Genomic DNA, 14,841 nt, shown 5'->3' on the forward strand with positions numbered 1-14,841 from the left:
TCCTGACAGCCGCATCGGCTTCCGGGAAGAAACGGTCCCCCCTTGGAGAAGATATTGACTTTTCTTCATGTAATACTTTATTGAATAGGCTTGTCGTATGGCATATGTTTTTATGCTTAAGATAAAATAAACCGTTTTTTATTTGGTGCGGATTTAAATATTAAAAATATATTGCAGCTTTGGGTGTCGTGATACCTGTAATTAGCGTTGCATTTTTCACATAGGATTGGTAGGGGACAAAATGTTGACTGTTCGTTAAGGTATATTTGTAGGAGAAAGATACAAAATTCTTGCTGTTGCTTTCGATTTAGCTTCATAGCTTGGATTAGTGTACTTGTAATGTGTTTAGCTTATTAGAAATAATTGCTGCTTTCTTGGATTTTGGCTAATGTGGTCTCTGATCGTTAAGACAGAGAACTGTGCATAATGTTAACTTAAAACAGGATGAAACATGTCGGTCAGTGGTCTTGCTTGATTTCGCATCTCCCAGGACTCATTCCCGTGTTTGTGCGGTCTTGTGCAGATGACTGAGGGATGAGTTTAATTCTGCGAAATCTCCAGCAAGTCGTGCCCCTGCGACGGGCGCCACTGCGCAAGCGTGTGGAAATCATACGCGAGATCATGCGCATCCAGAAATTCGACCTGGGTTTGATCTGTGTGGACAACAATAGGATCCAACACATCAATAACACATACAGGCACAAGAACATTCCGACTGATGTGCTTTCATTCCCTTTTTACGAGGCATGTATATATATATATATATATATTTTTTTTTACATTGCAACATGTAGCTCGAAGACACTGATTAGCCAGTTGAACGGTGTAGACTTGCAAACAACTGCCCAGATGTTAGTCTGGTGCTACAGATGACTAATACATTCCTCTATCTGAAGGACCTCAAGGCAGATGAGCTACCAGGGCAGCTGCTCCATCCAGATGAGTGTAACCTTGGAGACATCTTCCTTGGGGTGGAGTATCTGATGAGGCAGTGTGAAGAGGAGGGTCGGGACTTCTACAACACGCTGACTGTGAGTTTGTAACATGCTGGAGGGCAAGTCACTTCCAACACCTGCCACCATCATTGATTTAAAAAAATAAGAAGCAGCACAGAATCATTGAATACAAGTGTGTGTGTGTGATGCAGACTATACTTCCCCCCACACTCTGAATAATAGCAATACATCCTATAAATATTTGACCATTATTATCATTGTTAACTATTATTAACAAACCTTTTTTGACAGTATGTACATCAAATTAAGACATACATAGAGAGATGCACACTATTTTAAATGATTTCACTTAAGATATTTTTGAGTATAATTTAACTTTCAGAAGGCTCAAGTGTCACCCATGTTGCATCTATCTCGGACAGGTAGTTTCAGCGCATGGGATTTGCCACCTTCTAGGGTACAAGCATGAAACTGAGGAGGAGTGGAAACAGGTATGGTGTAATGGTGAACACAGCGATTATCAGATAAATACACAGCATGTTTAAATTAGTTTTAAATATAAGTGTTTAAATAATGGCATGGCAGCAACATTGCAAATGTATAGCTAAGTTTAGATACGCCATTTGCAGCAAATGAATTCACGATGCAATTGTTTTAAACATTGTGTACATAAATTAATTTCAGTATTGTGCATACCTATTCATTAGTAGATAACTTACTAATTCTACATTTGTGATGATTCCTAAATATATTCTTTCGATCTCTCCATTTCATTCAGATGTTTCAGAAGGAGAGCTATATTCTTAATGAGTTCAACAAACACACAGGCTGTCACCTTGAGCCACTCACCAAGAACATTTCAGAAATGTGAGATCTGCCAAGTGATGATTTACAATCTTCAATGGAAATGACAACACTCTCCGTTTCAACAGACCAAAGGTTCTGTTTTTTCAACCCCTGTTTTTTAAAGCAGACATACCTTAAAGTACCTGTATATATTATTTTATTAAGATATTAGTTAATAAATTATAATTCTTGTAACATTCATTGTCTTATGAATTTGTGGATTTCTAGATTGTTACATTAACCTTTTCAGTTAAGGGTTGAAAGATGGAGTACAATACCTTGTCAGTGCCCTTGAAATAATTCCCCCATATTAGCCTTTTAGTGTCTGAACACCATTACTGGTTTACAAGTTTAGTGATGATTCAAAGACTGTCAAAATTTGTACAATTGATTTTATTTTAAAATGAGACTTGGGGAGATAGTCAAATACTGGATGCTTGACATGTATGCAAGCTAAGCTTTCAACACTGCAGAACTCACTCATACTTTTCACGATGACATCTTCATTTACTCAGCTTAATGCAGGCAGAGTGGTTGGAACTGAGCAGAACCAGTGATGACACCAATGGGTATATGCTTGCAAATAAAACTTATACTGGCCACATTAGATAAAGAAAGGGAACGTGACTGATCAGGACAAGACTGAATTGCCACACAACGAATAGTCAAAACTTCAACTAAAATAAATAGATCAGTTGGAAGCCTCAGTAGGATTTACGACTTTAAGAAGTATATAACTTAATCACATTTTACTTACATTAACTATTTGTTTAATTTTCAACAAATACATTTTAACCAAATTGGCTGTGCAACTTTTACAAAGTAAAGCTGTGTAGAAAAAGAAAAAAAGAAAAAACTACTGTACTGAGAGCCAGGTTTTTATGCACTGAGGATATCCATTGAAAAGGCTAATGCTTAGAAAGGTCTGCCTCCATCATGTTTGCTTATTATAGAAGGTTTTAAAAGAAGAATAAAAAAAAAAAAAATAAAAAAAAAAGAAAAGTAACACCAAACCACACACAAATAACAGGCACAAGTAACCCTAAGGTGTAATGGAAACCCCCAGTGTGTTGGAAATCCCAAGCACAGAGGGGACCACATTAATAAAAGCTTAAGCAAACCAATGAGTTAACTACCCAAAATAAATATTGCACCACTTTTAAATGCATGAACATAGAACTTTCATGTCTACAGAGACAAAAGGGTCGTCATTTTACACTTTTCTCCAATTAAAACACATACAAGAATAAATCTTGCTTTAATATTACTTCTCAATACAGGAGACAGTAGCATAGTATCAGTGGCAAGGTTTTAAAACTTACAACTTGGGCTATTTAATAAACAGTAATAAAGAGATCAAAACCGTTTTATTGACTGACCCTCAATTTCAATTTACTGCCACTTCTTTAATCCTTGGTAGTACCTCCTTATTAAGAACATGTGAGGTACTGTGTGTGTACATTGTGTGTAAATATATAGATATAGATATATATACACACACACACACACACACACACACACACACACACACACACACACACACACACACACACACACACACACACACACACTCTGATATATACAAAAAACAAGAAAATGGTGGGGTGGGGGGGGGGGGGATGTGCCTGTAAGTTCCTAGCAAAATTTGATCCAGGATAAATCACAGAAACACTTCAAAAATACACTCTATTTAGTTTTTTCTTACATTTCATAAGTTCTTAAGGTTTCTCTGAGGGTTCAAGACAAAATGCTAGCAACAGATTTCACAGTGCTGAAAGCCAGCCTGCTGTGGTAATGTTAGCAAGTGTCACTTTAAAAAGTGCTTCAGTGAGGGAAGGTGGACGGTGGTCAGTAGTACTGGAAAGTTGTTCCACTTTACTAATCCTTCTCTCAATTCAAACTCCATCCCCTTAAGCATCAAAGGCTTTGTGAGGTTCCCTTGTTTTCTCAGAGGGGCTGAAGAACAGACCTGCCAACTTCACTACTCCCACTCGACTTCTCGACTTCCACAAGCTCCTCAAATATATCCCTGCAATGCAAAAACAGGAGAGAAAAAAAAATCAAGCCCAATACAATAAAGACCAGTTCTGGTTTGTGTGAAGGAAATCACAATTTCCTGTTAGTAGTCAGAAAACACATGGTTTTGATTTTATTAGGAGTAAAGCCTTTACTGTGCATTTCTTTCCGTTTCACTGACAGGATGCTGAAGATAAATACAATTGTTTTCTTAAGATTCCCAAATTTAGTCCTTGGTCTTGTTGAAAGACGTTTTTCTGTCTGGCACTGCTATAAGATTTTATTTTGCCCTTGCATGTAATTAGGAAAGCAGGTTGTTTATTGCTCACTTCCACACGAAATTCTTAAATGGTTCACATATGTTTTTTTATTTACTTATATATATATATATATATATATATATATATATATATATTTTAAATGCAGTGGTGCAGAACTCTTAAAGCTTTCTCAAAATCAATAAAATTGATTAATTTAGGTGTGGTTAGGTTTTTGTTTGCAATCTAAAGTAAAATATGGCAATTATATTTTTGGCTTGAATTCAACACCTCAAATTTAAAAATTTAAAATCTTTTTTCTAAATACTAAGTCCTTGTACTATAATTTTAAAATGCTAAACACACTAACAAACCCAATCTTACTTGTGCATGTAGAAGAATATGTATCCACTTCTATCCCGATCTCTCTGTACTGCAGATTCTTGAGTCCGAGACACATCAAGGTCGTTGTAAGTCAACCAAGACTGCTTCTTAATGTCATAAACATCACTGATATAGTGGCCTACAGAGAGCATACGGAGATGTACACTAGCATTAGTTTAGATCATCTTCAATACTGGGGAAAAGAACTGACCTGACACAGATTTGTACCACTAATCCTGACTGATTCAAAAGGGATGTCTAGTGATTGTTAAGGTTTATCTAAAGAAATCAACAACAAAAAGCATTGTGTAGATGGCAGGAGAGCTCTCTCCAAACAGGATCTGAACAGCTGACTGCTGCAACTGAGAGTAAGGAATCCAACTGCAGTCTAGTGCCAGTCAAACAGCCAATCAGGTCAGAGCTCTGCACATATTTAACTAATTAAGGGAAGGGCAGCTGTACACTAAATACAAAAAATAGCTTTGGTCAGTATTCCTCACCAGACGACGAGCTGCTGCCGATGTGACTGACCACACTGACGAGTCTGTAAGAGTTGGCCAGTTCCCCACTCTGTATGACAAATTAGATTAAAATAATTAGTTCATTTTAAAATTTGTCCTGGGGGGAAAAAAGTGAAACCATACATCTGGACAATACGAAAGACTCACCTCAGCGTTCCTCTTCAGATCCTCAGCCTCAGTCTCGCTGTATTCCATGTCCAGGACATCCTCAGTGCCAGAGTCCTCGTCCGAGCACAGGCAGTCCGGCAAAGAGCTGTTGAACTCTGGAAGTGAAGACGGAGGAAGGGTCAAACGGGGTGTATGTTCTTCAATAACATACAACAGAACCATTTCAAGTCTGGGTCTTCAAAATACATTCATAAATATATAAAATAACAACATCTGGAAAATACTGCTTCATAGGTGAACAATAACACGAATGACATTCAGCAATTAACATGTAAAGTAATGGCCATCAAGCATTCCTAAAAGAAGGAACAGTTAATGGGCCTTCATTCTTCCCACCTTGCAGGCTTAGCTCAGTGGCTCTTTTAAGGTCATCATCCTCTTTCATTTCTCGAGCTTCCTGCAAAAAAAAAACAAAAAACAAAGTCTGATTGGAGCAAATGTACAAACCCAGTTAGATTCCTTTAAGAGAAACAGGAAAACAAATGTTTCAGACGTGATTATGAAGTATTACATGTTCTTGCAAACTCTGAGCCAATGCCTGCTGCAGTTCCTGCTCCTCGCGCTCCTGCTCCAGGCTGTACTGCTGCACCCAGTCCAGCTCTCCCTGCGCCTCCTCTGGGGTCTGGTTCTCCTTGTTCTCATCCAGGTCTTTGGTCAGGGCCAGCGAATCTAAGACATCTGTAGGAGAAATGACTTAATATATGCATTTTAATCTGCTTTTGAGTCGCAAACCTGGTATTCAAATGGGAATACACTCACCTAAAGGATTATTAGGAACACCATACTAATACTGTGTTTGACCCCCTTTCGCCTTCAGAACTGCCTTAATTCTACGTGGCATTGATTCAACAAGGTGCTGAAAGCATTCTTTAGAAATGTTGGCCCATATTGATAGGATAGCATCTTGCAGTTGATGGAGATTTGTGGGATGCACATCCAGGGCACGAAGCTCCCGTTCCACCACATCCCAAAGATGCTCTATTGGGTTGAGATCTGGTGACTGTGGGGGCCAGTTTAGTACAGTGAACTCATTGTCATGTTCAAGAAACCAATTTGAAATGATTTGACCTTTGTGACATGGTGCATTATCCTGCTGGAAGTAGCCATCAGAGGATGGGTACATGGTGGTCATAAAGGGATGGACATGGTCAGAAACAATGCTCAGGTAGGCTGTGGCATGTAAACGATGCCCAATTGGCACTAAGGGGCCTAAAGTGTGCCAAGAAAACATCCCCCACACCATTACACCACCACCACCAGCCTGCACAGTGGTAACAAGGCATGATGGATCCATGTTCTCATTCTGTTTACGCCAAATTCTGACTCTACCATCTGAATGTGTCAACAGAAATCGAGACTCATCAGACCAGGCAACATTTTTCCAGTCTTCAACTGTCCAATTTTGGTGAGCTTGTGCAAATTGTAGCCTCTTTTTCCTATTTGTAGTGGAGATGAGTGGTACCCGGTGGGGTCTTCTGCTGTTGTAGCCCATCCGCCTCAAGGTTGTATGTGTTGTGGCTTCACAAATGCTTTGCTGCATACCTCGGTTGTAACGAGTGGTTATTTCAGTCAAAGTTGCTCTTCTATCAGCTTGAATCAGTCGGCCCATTCTCCTCTGACCTCTAGCATCAACAAGGCATTTTCGCCCACAGGACTGCCGCATACTGGATGTTTTTCCCTTTTCACACCATTCTTTGTAAACCCTAGAAATGGTTGTGCGTGAAAATCCCAGTAACTGAGCAGATTGTGAAATACTCAGACCGGCCCGTCTGTCACCAACAACCATGCCACGCTCAAAATTGCTTAAATGACCTTTCTTTCCCATTCAGACATTCAGTTTGGAGTTCAGGAGATTGTCTTGACCAGGACCACACCCCTAAATGCATTGAAGCAACTGCCATGTGATTGGTTGGTTAGATAATTGCATTAATGAGAAATTGAACAGGTGTTCCTAATAATCCTTTAGGTGAGTGTATAATAAACCTAATTCTGGGGTGGGTTTCATGAACAGAACTGGAAACATTCAGGAGATTTTAATAGCAGCACGGGTGACAGATTGTTAAAGAGTCTTCAGAGACGCTACCTGATGACGTAGGTTTGTCCGTTTCAAAGAGATCAGCGTGATGAGCCAAGTCTGGCCCGTCGCCGTCTCCGAAGCCTGTGTCTGGGCTGCTGGTGGGCTCATCCTCAGGGGATCCTGGAAGGGCGTGGTCCTGGCGGCTGATCTCGAGCACTGCTGCCAACATCTCTTCATCGTTCATCCCATCGTAGCTGGCCTCAGGGTGCTCCACCTGGCTGCGGAGGGGCTGTGAACGAAGCAGTACTTCAATGTAAACAATAGTGCACAAGACACCGTACAATGGATTTTCAATGTATTAACTAAACTGAATCATAAAAACAAATAACCAAATTCGGTTGTCTGGCACGAACAGCTTACCTTCTCCATCCTGTCGTCTTCTTGCAGGGTCTCACTCAGCCTACGACTACGACAGACAATCTTCCTGGTGAGCTCCTCTTCACTGTCGGAGTCTATGATGGTCACAGCGGAGTTCCCAGGTTTAAGGCTGCCTTTCCTATTAGGGCAGAATATACAAATATCAGAACAACTGCAAGCCATCCACTCTTCACAACACGCACCACTTGGAAAGATCCGTCCAAACAAGACCATCAGTGTTAAGCGTTCTCTTCTTGGCAGTACAGTGCAATGCCAGAAAGGTATACATTTCAGGAGCTATAAAGGCAAAGAATATTCACCGTAATGCTGCAGAGGAGGCAGCAGTTGAGGAGTTCACAGACTGGGAAGTCTTTAGTGTCCGAGACCTTAGTAAAGAGGTAGGAGATGTTAGCGTAGTAAAAGGGAGGCCTTAGTGATATTCTGTTGCATCCAGCTGAAGTCACAGATTAATAATAACACATTTGAAAACAGTAATTAAGTATGTTCACGTTAACACCTTCTTAAATCTGTCCAAGTCAATCCCCTTCATGTGATGTTATCTTGCATGCATGCAGGGTAAAGATTATTCAAGTTTCTTACATTAGCACACAATGCTTCAAAGGATAGTGTAACCAAATAATTTACTTTATTTAAATGATTCAAGATCATACCCATCTTATATAAAAATGTTAGGAATTATTAAAAAAAAAAAAAGGGAACAAAATAAATAATGCTGTCTGGACTTACATGGCTGTATTGGCATTGCAGCCGAGACCAAGGGGGGGCCGCATGGCATCAGTGCAATGAGAGAGCAAAGTGAGGTATTTAGGGATCAAGACCTGCTGCCCCAGCTTGCTGTTGAGTGACAGCTGGGCATTGTAACTGTACCTTTTTAAATGAAGGATTAACACCCTGTGGATGGACACAAAGAAACATGATCAAACTTAGACCATTTCTGCTGCATCTCATAGAGCAATCATTTGTCTTAAATTCCTCCTTACGTGATCTCCTGTATACCCTAAAGTTACCCCTAATTAATTTGTCAGGTTTATTTTTACTTGGGTAGTTTGAAGAACAGATTCAAATTAATGCACAGTGTAAAATAAATACAATTCAAATTCAATTTATATATGAAAGATAACAAGGAATTCAGAATAATGAAACATGCCTTAGTATGCTAAGCTCCACAAAACCAAAACAACACTAAACATTACTATCTGCATGCAACATACCTGGGGAGTTTGCTAAATTTGTGTGTAACTGTTGCACACTTTCCACTGCATTTCTCACAGGAATACTCAATCTCCTCCATCTGTGGAAAAAAAACAACATTTACTGCTTGATTGTAAATTGAACAGGTGTGTACTTTTGAATAATAGTTCATAGTAAACCTATGTGGATACTCAAGTCCCTCATAAAGACATCTTATAAAGACTAGTATACTGCTTTAAGGTGTGCAAAATGCTGTAAATGGCTATAAATGACTATACAGACCCTAAAGAAGAGATCCAAGGAGTCTTGTATGGAACGCAAAGGAAGGGTTTGTTTTCTCCGTGGCAGATCAATAGACAGGTCATTAAACTGCTCTCGCTTCGTGACAATCTCCCCACAACTAAAATATAAGACAGGAAAAAACATTAGTAAGGACATTACTTCTAACTTAACCATGATTGCATTTTAAGCATTCTACTTGATTAACACTGCACACATGAATGTAAGTACTAAAACTCATAATCAATCTAAATGTCTTAAAGGTACAACTACAATTAAGTAAAAGTATCCCATGTTATAAACAGACACAGTGGATGTATTAAGACTAATACTTACCCTTTGCAAGTGATAGTGTGTTGAACCTCAAATTCCATGTTGAGCACCACTGGGCAAGTGTAAATTCGAGAAGATAAGGCTTCTTCCCCTGGTCGCGTCCCCTGAGGTTCCTCCCAAGACTGAGGCTCGTTTTTCCAGCTTTTATTCACCTTTTCCACATCCTCTTTCAGCTGGTCTAGGCACTGACTGAGGAACTCATGGGCATCCTGTGTAGATCAATTTCTACGTGACCTTGCAGTCAGTTTCACAGATTTCATACAATCCTACATGTCACAATGCGGTACCTGCTAAATATTCCACTGAATATATATTTGCCAGAATTCAGGTCCACTGCAATACATCATAGTCAAATCTTATAGATCGAAACTAAAGACAGAAAACATATTTAAAGCCTCCATTCTCACATTCTGCATGTATCCTGAGAACCTCTCTGCGGTGGTGGAGATGGAGCTCTTAACTTTCTTCAGCAGGTCCTTCTTAACCTCAGGGCTGCAAATGTCTTTCTTAGCCAGCAGGTGCGCAAAACGCCTTCCAAGAACAAAACACAACAAATGAAAGATCGATAATAATATTATTAAGGTAAAATAAGACTACAACATTTGTTTTAACTGGTAGTATAACTCCATCCATGATATAATCTGTTCTACAATGTTTTAGTATACAACAAAGTAAGCAACGTTTATTTAAAACAAACAAAATACCAAGCCAGAACTCCTGGTGTGTGTTATTACCTGAGTAGTGCATTAATAGGGACTTTCTTCCAGGGGATCCCCTGCCTCAGCAGGTCATTGGAGAATGATTGCAGACTGAAGAGCGACTGTAGGATGGCATTCATGTAACAGGTATTTCCCAAGTTGGAGAATCTAGATCAGGGAAGTTAAACCTCAGTGAGCAAAGTAAGCCAGAATGAAACAGATGCCCCCACTGCTGCTCCGCGTTTCCCTGACAAGCACATCCACAAACGTGTTCAATCCTAAAATCATTTTTTGACATACCTCGGGAAGGTTTACAGTGGTTTCTTAAAAATCAAACTGATGAAAGGTGAATTGTTCATTGCCTCTCTAAATTAACTACAGTTCATTCATTAACAAAAATGCTTCAGGTCAGACTCAATCTTAATGTCACGTATGAAAAGTATATAAACAGTTTTGGTTGTTGTAATCAAGTTCACTGGATTCAAATTGAAGAAGAGGTCAGATAATGAAAGGAAATCTTCTTACCCCTGTAACTGAGGCGGAGGCTGGGTGAGAGAGGACAGCCTTGGCTTGTTCCAGCCAGTGTAATCCAAGTTAGGCCGCACCTTTTTAAAGGGAGTTGAATGACTGGGGAAGAGGCTCCTTTTTGATGAGGGGGACTGAGTTGTGCTGCTCGGCCTAAAAGAAAAGACAAAAAATTGTACTCAATGTTGCAACACTAACAAAACGGGGCTGCTACCAAACAGTACAAGTTTGCATGGAAATATGTAAATCATGTAACTGGCAACAAAGAAAAATACATTCAGTACTATAAGAAAACGCATTCTTGAAGTCCATAACAGAAATTCTTAATATTCTCGATAGTAATACATTATATACAGACACACCTACATATTTTAAACTTACCGGTCAGGGAAATAATTTCCCTGTGAGTAGTCTTTAGTCATAGATCTGCTACCATAGAAAGACGAAGGCTGCAATGGCGCTGGACCTTAAGGGCAGAAGAGCAACACAGAGTTAGGCCCGTGCCTCACAATGGTGGCATACTTTACCTTCAACATTAAGTAAACACCTGTGCACTCAGTTGGACTGCTTATCAATAGCTATTCAAAGCAGGTGTGTCAGCAATATTTTTTATATTTAGGTGATTGATAATACATACAAAATAGGCAGGTAATTATGGATTATTTCAAAGGTTAAGTGCAAACCCAAACCTGAGCTCCTGTTCTCCTCAGCCTGTTTCATAGTGAGCTTCTCTTTGCAGCTAATCAAAAACTTCCGAGAAGGGTCAGATGTGGCCTTGTTGTTGCTATAAAATTAAATGTATATAGAATAAATTGTTACCTTACGTTACAATGGCAAACCCCCCAAATATCCCTCTTCTCCTGAAATTCTGCATAGACGCACAAACAATTAAATGCTCAAACAACCTGGCATTAATGTGGAAAGCTCATACCTGGAGGAGTCATTCTCCTTAGGGTAGTCCTCATTCAGATCACTCTCGGGAGTCAGGAGCCTCTTCCTCTTCTCGTTCCTGTGGGAAGGGGGACACTGTGAGTGGGGGTGTACCACAATACCCAGGATTTTCAGCGTAACAGTGTTTCTCGAGAACTGATGACATCTTCAGCATGAACATGAGCGAGAACGTGGACTGCACCTGTTTTCCGAGAGTCCACTGCGGGCTGGAGTCGAGCTCCCACGACTTGGGCTGCCGAGGGGCTTCCGCACGGTGGTCTCCTCTCTGCTGTCCAAACTTGCTCGCCTGGGAGGAGTCTGAAGGTGAAGAAACATAAATCGGCAGCCATTTACCCTTTTGTTTATATAGATCTATTTTCACCATCTCGAGTTATATACAAAAACATTGCAGAAATACCATTATTTACTTATTATAAATCATGCATGAGAAACCATCCAATCACAGAGCTGCATTTCCAAAAACTTCCTACACCTCTTATCTTGTGTATAAATGGTATCCCGGTTATAGAATTATCAGGACTTAAAAAAATGTCAGTTACCAGCGAGTTTCAGGACACTTAACACTAGTGTGCAAGTTTCAGAGGTTGTAAATTAATAAATTAAATGTTTTTCCCCACACTGTAAAGATACTTGTGCATTTAATCCGTATGTGCGATTCATAATAAGTTAATCGATTGTGTGAAGGGTGGTGCCTCGTGGTTTAAGAGGTGTTAATTTCCACTCTTAGCTTCACTTCACTTCTTTTAACCCAAACACAAGATGACATCTACTGTAAGAGAAATATGCCATAATAGAAACTCTTCTCCAACCTAATAACGTAAAATAATCATTTTATAAATAGATAAGATTTGAACACTTAAGAATTTAAATGGTGGGACAGATTTACCTTAGACCTAATGCAACGCAAGACCACATGATTGTGAATATGTCCCAAATGTGAAAAAAGCAGTTTGATCTTTACCTGTCTCTCTATGCTGGGAAGGCTGGTGTCATTCTGTAATGATCGGTTCCCCAGTACACTGCCAAAACTTACTGTTCCCTGGGATGGCTTTAAAACTAGAATAAAATAAAATGCAATTAAGACAACTGCTGTGCTTAATTTTTTTTTTTACTTAATTAACAAAGCATGATAATGAGTTACATTTGAACTTATGGTGTTTGAGGCAAAAGGCATTATAATTACTTTAAAAAGTTTTTGTTGTTTTTATTTAAAATTTAATAATATGAAATTCCTTATATTAAATACAAAATCCCTACATGGCCTTAATTAAAACTCAAAATTAAAAATACCTGTCTGTTTCCCCTGCTTCAGTTTCTCCAGATAGTCTCTGAATTTTTGGGCCAATAACAAGGGTACTTTGTCAATTGTTATGTTGCTCGAGTCTTTCAGGGTCACTTGGATTCGACATTGATTCTGTTTAGGACCCAAAGACACATTCTTCACATTCTGGTTGAGCTGTTAAGACAAAAAAAAAAGCAGGAGTAATTAAATTAAAGTAATTAACATACCTCTCAACAAAACGCTGCATTTGCCTTCATCTATTCAGAACATACATTGAGAGAGGAAGGCTGAGCAGTGGGGTGCATACCTGAAATACTTTGGGTACCCCTCCACTGTTGAACCTCACAAAGAGGTTGACTTTGCTGTCCTTCTCGTGGATCTCAAAGCTTCCCTCTCTCCACTTTGTGGTGCCAAGCTGCAGACTATTGATGCGCACATTACCCAAGAGTTTTGGCACTGTTGCTGCCATGGCTGAAACGCACAACAGGCACTTGGTCTCTGGGTCAGAGCTTCAACTGCAGGAGGTCACCCCCGGTGCTTTGGACAGCTTTACACAAAACCTGGACATTTGACAGAAAAGAACAGATCATTGTCAGAACTGTAGCTAGCATTTTTTTCCATATCCAGGTAGATCTAAATATGGTACACACACATGCAGTAAATCATACTTTCCACAAATCCTAAAGTTGTACATGGATACGTTTTCATGTAAATCACACACAAAGGTATCATAAAGCACTACAGGATCAAGTGCATATTCGGGTAAGAAACGTAAATGATACAGAATGCACCTTTCCTCATGTCACTGCCACCAAAACCTAAAGACATCATTTCCAGTAGTAGTAGTAGTAGTAGTTAGCGCCATCTCAGTCAGATCTATGACTTGTGACACAACCATAAGGAGCTGCCCACTATGAACTACCTATACGAAAGAGAAAACACGTGTCCCCGAAGACACTTTCTGTGCCGAGCAGGACAGGACAGACTTCCCTGAACAACTTTAACGAGCACTGCATCGAGAAGACTACCACACTGAATCGCCTTATTTTAATGTGGCCTGCAATACATTCACAAGTTATTGTTTTTAGCTGTTGTTTTCTTAAGCCGGGAAATGTGTTTTTCCAATCTGCACCGCAATGAAAGCAATCCCTGTATAGTATTGACAATGAAGAGCATCCGACTTCAACACAAATAACAAACAGAAACAAAAAATAATTAGAATGTAGCTGCATCTCCTGGAGTTCATTAATGCAAACGAAAGGTAACCGCCTGCATCTCTCTCGCCATCCTCACATCTCCTTGGTCCCAGCAATGTCACTTTGTCCGGCGACACTTAGAAAGGTGTCCCGGGGAGGTCTGGGGTTATGTTTCTCCGGACGTCGCCAGGGCCAGGGATAGTGAATATTAGGAATCATATTAAAGGCCACCATAATGACAGAGCGTGTCAACTCATTAGTGGAAGAAAACAAGGCTCCGTGTAATATCGCAAATAAGCTCTTACTTCCAAATGAAAGTTGCCGTAGCGTTTGCTTTTCCACGTTTTCACGTTTTTCCGAGTGAATTCTCCTCTCGTCTTCGGCGGGCTCTCTGTAGTTTCGCCGGCCCTGCGCTGGCCGCCGTGTTGTTATTGTTGACAGTGGTCGGAGACGGAGCCCAGCGGCACGGAATGATGGCGGGAATGTGAAAATCAACAGCGGAAGAGCGGTCCGAGAACACACGCCAGAGTATCGCGACATCCCACCAAGCGCCGCTCACAGCGAGGCGCATGCGCAGACAGTGTGTTTTAAAGAGACAGCCGTAATGTCTTTATATAGATGGCAACTGCAATTTACCGGCTCGCTGCTGGGTACACGTTATTCGTTACTCTGAAGTGAGTTTATTGAACGTGAAATAACACAAAGACCAAAGGCATTTACACGAAAACAACACTGAAATAACGTACCTTTTTGAGATAGGTACGTGTATGGTAACTTGCGGGG

The 14,841-nt window shown here is 40.1% G+C and overlaps 2 protein-coding genes across 6 annotated transcripts; one reads left to right on the forward strand and one right to left on the reverse strand.

The window, feature by feature from the left end:
* Position 1: 1 nt before the first annotated feature.
* Positions 2 to 2,001, forward strand: ybey (ybeY metalloendoribonuclease). 5 transcript variants are annotated; one of them, XM_066687854.1, is made up of 5 exons: positions 2 to 69; positions 524 to 744; positions 897 to 1,031; positions 1,379 to 1,447; positions 1,735 to 2,001. In XM_066687854.1, exons 2-5 carry the CDS (start codon positions 535 to 537, stop codon positions 1,825 to 1,827), a joined length of 507 nt encoding a protein of 168 aa, XP_066543951.1. In that variant the 5' UTR covers positions 2 to 69; positions 524 to 534; the 3' UTR covers positions 1,828 to 2,001. The 5 variants fall into 5 exon arrangements, with proteins under 5 accessions (XP_066543951.1, XP_066543949.1, XP_066543950.1 ...); XM_066687852.1 differs by having other exon boundaries at positions 23 to 69; positions 491 to 744; XM_066687853.1 differs by lacking the exon at positions 2 to 69 and adding an exon at positions 76 to 260 and having other exon boundaries at positions 491 to 744.
* A 1,020-nt stretch (positions 2,002 to 3,021) lies between these two features.
* On the reverse strand, positions 3,022 to 14,584 carry usp37 (ubiquitin specific peptidase 37). Its single transcript, XM_066687850.1, has 24 exons — positions 14,364 to 14,584; positions 13,170 to 13,422; positions 12,871 to 13,036; positions 12,542 to 12,636; positions 11,762 to 11,877; positions 11,561 to 11,638; positions 11,319 to 11,413; positions 11,011 to 11,095; positions 10,630 to 10,782; positions 10,141 to 10,272; positions 9,814 to 9,937; positions 9,410 to 9,615; positions 9,077 to 9,194; positions 8,815 to 8,894; positions 8,330 to 8,494; positions 7,903 to 7,968; positions 7,586 to 7,721; positions 7,232 to 7,454; positions 5,660 to 5,826; positions 5,485 to 5,545; positions 5,128 to 5,243; positions 4,960 to 5,029; positions 4,460 to 4,598; positions 3,022 to 3,831 (listed from the first exon to the last, which is right to left on the reverse strand). Exons 2-24 carry the CDS (start codon positions 13,329 to 13,331, stop codon positions 3,750 to 3,752), a joined length of 2,835 nt encoding a protein of 944 aa, XP_066543947.1. The 5' UTR covers positions 13,332 to 13,422; positions 14,364 to 14,584; the 3' UTR covers positions 3,022 to 3,749.
* Positions 14,585 to 14,841: the final 257 nt, after the last annotated feature.

The sequence above is a fragment of the Amia ocellicauda genome, chromosome 16 (assembly GCF_036373705.1).
Source record: "Amia ocellicauda isolate fAmiCal2 chromosome 16, fAmiCal2.hap1, whole genome shotgun sequence".
In the NCBI taxonomy this organism is placed as follows: domain Eukaryota; kingdom Metazoa; phylum Chordata; class Actinopteri; order Amiiformes; family Amiidae; genus Amia; species Amia ocellicauda.